The 5,650-nt window shown below is 42.1% G+C and overlaps 1 protein-coding gene across 1 annotated transcript in view; it reads right to left on the reverse strand.

Moving 5' to 3' along the window:
• LOC109971404 (uncharacterized) overlaps nucleotides 1-5,330 on the reverse strand; it is a 9,907-nt gene extending 4,577 nt beyond the window's left edge. The window contains exons 1-3 of the mRNA XM_020619635.1: nucleotides 4,935-5,330; nucleotides 648-1,074; nucleotides 117-314 (exon numbers count right to left, since the gene is read on the reverse strand). Of these exons, the coding sequence (XP_020475291.1) occupies nucleotides 117-314; nucleotides 648-1,074; nucleotides 4,935-5,066 (757 nt within the window). The 5' untranslated portion in view covers nucleotides 5,067-5,330. The remainder of the gene's footprint in view (nucleotides 1-116; nucleotides 315-647; nucleotides 1,075-4,934) is intronic.
• Nucleotides 5,331-5,650: the final 320 nt, after the last annotated feature.

Here is a 5,650-nt window from a genome sequence, read left to right on the forward strand (position 1 = left end):
TTCCTCCTCTGATTCCATCTCTATTTCTGCCTCATCCTCTTCCTTTTGTCTCTCTTCTCCTCCTCTCTCCTCATTTTTGTTCTCTCCATCACATGTTCCATCCTGAATCTCTCCACCTGCTTCCTCCTGGTTGGTGGCATCAGATACTGTGAAAGCTGCCCACTGGTCCTCTCCAGCCTCACTGTCCGAGTACACAATAGCCAACTCAGCCTGGAGGCAGTCGCTAAGGTGACCGTCACTAAGGTCGTCCCTGTTGCCGAGGCTATGAACCCCAGCTTCCTGTAACGTGGCTGATACTGCCTGCTCTGCCGGGTCTGAGGCAACAGTCAGCAGACTGTCAGAGATGAAGAGAAGCTCCAACAGAGTATCTTCATTCATCTCTTCTCTCCAATCATCCTCTGCTTTTGTGTTTCCTGTTATTCCATTTTCTCCCTCTGTCTCTCCACCTCCTCCATCTCCACTCTCTAGTTTTTCTCTCCCTTCATCCTCTCCCTCTATTTCTCTTCTCCCCCAGTTGTTATTCTCTGTTTCTCCCATACTTCTATCATCTCCCGCTACCTTTCCTCTACCTTCGTCTTCTATTTCTTTTCTCTCTTCAACTTCTCCCTCTGTCTCCCCTCTCCATTCTTCTTCTCCCTCTATCTCACCCCTCCTTTCATCCTGTCCCTCTGTCTCTCCTCGTCCTCTGTCTTCTCCCTCCTCTCTTCCTTTCTCTGTGTCTTGTCCCCCTTCAATTTCATGTCCTCTCTCTTTTCCCTTCTGCCCTCCTATCTCAAAAACAAGATAGTCACACTCATCTCCATTTCTTTTTCCATTTTCTCCCACTGCAGCTTCCTCCACCCCATGGACTTCTGGGTACTGAAGTTCCTCCACTTCATGGCTGTGGCAGCTAAATAAGTTGCCTCTGTCCAGGTCTGTTAGTGGCGGAGATGAGCTCATCTCCATGGTTACTGGATCCGTTGGCTGTGTGGGAGTGGAAGAGTTGTCCACAAGGTTGTTGTTGCCAGAGTTACTGTTGTCGTGCTTACCATCGGTTAGCTCAGGTATTGTCCTCCTGAGACCAGCTGTGGCTCTCTGTGGAAACATAAGATTACATTATAACACTATAATATACTCTAAATATTTGTGTTTATTTATGAAATATGTTTATGTAACAAAAATATGTGAAATGTGGGGTATAAAAAAATATAACCAAATAAACCAAATATAAACAGAGGGCAGGGTTATGGCTGAGGGGATGGGGGTGGGGGTTAACTGCCTAAACCTAACCACATAGTTTTTGTGTATTTATTACTCTAACATGACAATGAAAGTCTGTAGGGTAACAACACTGGCAACCTCCTAGAAAGGGACTGGGCACCTACTGAGCTATGACTATATTTTGATAAGTGATAATGGGCCACGGAATGAAAGATAGCACCTGGCAAAAAGAAGCAGAACAACCAAGTGCATTAACTTTGAGTTGTGAATTTGAGTTAGCACATTTTTTCCTTGTTTTCAACTTAGGTTTCTCTGTTCTGTAGTATCTTCTAAGTCAAAATTCTGACTTACTTCAACCTGCACTAATCAACATTTTTTATATTAACAATAAATCAAAATGATCAAAATGAGTATTTGTATTGGAAAAGGCATCCGTCACAGCCACAGTCCCAACACTGCAGTCCCATTCAGCTCCATGTAGCATTTTAACATCTTTCAGGTTACTGTTATACTTTTACATCCACTGCTTTACTGTTTAGATTTTGTAATCACTTTTTTCACTTAAAAGCATATGCACATATAGACACACTCAAACATGTATAGTACGCAAGCCCATGAACACAGCAGACTAGATTAAAGGACTATATCTATCTATCTATATCATTTTTATTGGGCTAAACACAAGATTTCATACTGTTACCATGGCAACACTGCGTTGGTTGTGACTGGGTAAGTAGATTATTATGGTCTGTCATACCAGGCATGTGTTGGTGACAGATGGGAGCTGTTGCTATGGTAATACTAAGTATAGAGAGGCAGGCAAGCTGCGAAGTCAGTTTCCTTTCACTTCAGTCACAATGTGTGGAAATAAATCAAATTACTTTTCCACTGATACGCTGAGACCTTGCATGCACTTCCCAAGTTATACTGATCGTTAACAGGTGTACTGATGTGATGAGAGAACAAATGTATGGACGTTTAACTATACTATATAGCAACATGAAAATATTTAAATGTCAGTGTATCTGAAAACATTTACACAACACCTAAAGTGACTGCAGAACATATCCAAGCCTATTATAACTAAATTATATCATTTATGATAAGATTCATCATACCTCTGCCTCACTGACACACGTTCTTATCCATGAATGTGTCAACAGAAACACTGAGTGCCAAACGAACTATAACACGGCAGCAGCCTTCTCCATGCATGGTTTGTAGGGTCTGCACTTGAACCTGACTGATCCACTTTTTGGGTGGAGCTCGGATGGTTTCAGAAACCGTGTCACAGAATAGCTTTGTGTGCTTAATGTGTGATGGAGTGTTGGCTGAAGAAATCTAGTCTTTCTCTGTGTTTATTTTTACTTACTCAAAGTTAAATAATGCAAAAAAGTGTAATTACCCCTTTCATCTCGTTATGTAAACACCATTGCATCCACTTTTTAAGGGATGCACAGCAGAAAAACATTTATTCACTTAATGTGAACTACAGTCCTACAGTTCGTCCTCCAAAAAGTGCAGTTTGTTTAACTCCTTAGCACTGAAACTCCAGCAGTTATCTGCACTGTGGCCAGGCTCAGTAGGCCTGGTCACATCACACAGCAGATGCAAACCACAGTGTCTGCTGTCAGAAGTCATGTAGTCACACCGAGTGTTAATGGAGTTATTAACTTTATTGTAAATACTGAATGGTAATGTCTTACTCTATTAATTACGGCCAAAAGATATTATTGTAGTGCGTTACTAAATAATGCATTAAGGCCCAACACCAAAACATCAATACAGGTTGTTTTTTTACTGTAAGTGTTTGAACAACTGACCAGTGCTTTCATTGTTCTGGCACGGACAGTTCAAACTGTTCTTCACAAAGTTTAGCAAGTTTTTAAGAGACACTGCTGTTTATTCATAATGCCATTATGTGAATATCAACAGTCAATACCTCCTCTCTCTCACATAGGCTTTACATTTCAGATGCTAAATCGAAGTTTAATTAGACCGAACTCTGTGTGAGATGAAGAAACAGGATCAATTCATGTCAAAAATTGAATGTGTCCTCACTGGCATGGATGAATGTTGGTGTGACCCCACCCGAACTCCCTGACTATTACAGCACATATCTGCCAGGCTCAATCGATTCTCAGGGCGGTTTTCACTCTACATTAAATGTGCAGTAAAAACTGAGCTCAAAAGGCATAGCCAGGCTTCAATTAGGTCTCCAAAATTGATTTGTACAAACTGCAAGCAAATAGTAGCTCGTAACCTTTCTCACAGCAGACACAGTGCCTTGTCATAGCAGAAAAAGCACAGGTAAGTAATTACAGTGGGTCTGTTCCAGTCAGTGAGCCAACATGTACAAAGCATGAGCAAGCGCCTAGGGACAGCAATTAATAATGTTATTGGATTAAAATGTCTATTGCAGGGAGAGATCAACCTGACATTATTTTAAATCTCTTCCTTGACATCCTGCCAGGTTAGGGATTTTGAGAGCATGAGGCAAGTCTGATCACAGTCCATTATGATTTATCTGGCCATTATATACAGGCTAAGAGCAAATGAAAATCAGCCTGCTGATGCATTAGCTCAGATTTCATTTTGCTATGCTAGACAGTACAACTGTTACCTAACAGATGTCAACATCTGTCCGCCTCTCGTATAACCTTGAATTGAAAAAACTGCTCCCGAATTAAATTGAAGTCATTCACTTCCTGAACTGTTCTGAATTTTCATGCATTTTTGTGATTGACCGCACCACCTGACTGTGAATGTTATTTTTTTGACCTGTCAAGGCAAACTGCATACATGATTGGTGAGCACTTATACTGACTGTAAAACATTCACATGCAGTAAAGGAGATTTGATGACAGTACATTTATGCTTCTGCATTCATTCAATCAATTTATTCTCAATGTAGCACACCTTCAGAGACGTCACAACATATGAGGAAAGACTGGAGAGTTATTAGTTGCACTGCAGCTGTCAGCGTACTTCTTCACTTCACTGCCTGCCTGGACTTAAAGCAGCAGCCTTCTGGATTACAGATAGACCTCTCTAACCTCTGGCAATTTGCAAACTTCCCTTTGAGCTTTCAATTTAAAATATATGAAAGCTAGATTGTAAATAGAGTTATATTGCATGTAAAATGAATTCACTCCTAAAACAGTTGTTTGCCCCCACCAACAGCTGGAGATCTAATTTAATAAGACAAACCTGTGTATGTGTGTGTGTGTGTGTGTGAGGGGAGGGATTACAGAACATCTCTGGGCATCATGTGTTTATCAAAGATGAGGAATAAGTGAAGACATGTTGCCTCATCTGTAAGCATTCCACAATTCACTATTCTATTCTATTTTGCAGTGTTCTACTGTTATATCTGCTCCATTTTGTTCTATTCCGTTCTTTATAATGCAGTGCAGTGACACTAATAGCAGTGCTCTCTTCTGCTACAACATTCTGTTCTTTATATTCTGCTGAGGACTGCTGATCTTTGTTTTGCAAGACAGCATCCTAAAATCAGGCAAAGTACCAAAATAACGACACAGCCTACAGAAGCCAAGTATACCGGGCTTGGATGGCAGACTACACGTAGCTCTAGCTAAACCAATGCCTCGCGCACAGGCGACATGGTGACAGGCAAAAACATTCCAAATCTCAACCGCACGAGGAGGAGGAGGTCGTAAACCCCGGATCAGTGTTCTTGCTGACGTGTGTCATTGATTTGCTTATTTACCTACCAACAGCTTCCAGCACAGGAGCCAAAACGAGATCATCTCCAGGCGGCCGCGGCGCGCGCATTCCTCTCCACCTCTCCCCAGCGGCAGCGCGAGAAGCCAGGCGGCTACCCGCTGGCGCGAGGAGGGACGCATACAAGCTGAAGGCTGCAGCGAGTTTATGTTTGTGTGGTGGAGAGAGGTAGAGATGGGAAGGAGATTAACAGAGAGAGAAGGAGAGAGAGAGGGAGAGAGGAAGGGTATATCGACCTGTGTTATTATGTTGTCAGTTAATCAGAGCGGAAGAGATACATTTGTATTGGCAGGCACATCTGTCTCTCTCTCTCTCTCTCTCCCTCCCTCTCTCTACTGTATCCCTGGCACTGCCTCCCCCTCACACGTGTGCTGCATCCTGCCGTTCCCGCCCTCCAGGCTCCAACACTGTACAAGATAACCATCTTAACAAGTAGGCCAGACCTATAGGGATGTAACATTCACAAAATCCATGGTTTGATTGGGTGTGTTATTGTGACATCACTTTTAATACAACATAATTTAGCAGGTAGTGCAGAGAATAATCCAGTTTTCAAATTATTATAATTACTACAGTGAACAGAGCCCTAATCAGATCAAACAAAGTCATTGTGCTCAGTCCAGTACCATACAGGCTATCCCAGTGTCATTTGACAGGGTGTCAGTAGTAAACATTGAGGAGCCTGTTTATCAACGCGTCACTTATA

The sequence above is a fragment of the Monopterus albus genome, unplaced genomic scaffold (assembly GCF_001952655.1).
Source record: "Monopterus albus unplaced genomic scaffold, M_albus_1.0 scaffold223.1, whole genome shotgun sequence".
NCBI lineage: Eukaryota > Metazoa > Chordata > Actinopteri > Synbranchiformes > Synbranchidae > Monopterus > Monopterus albus.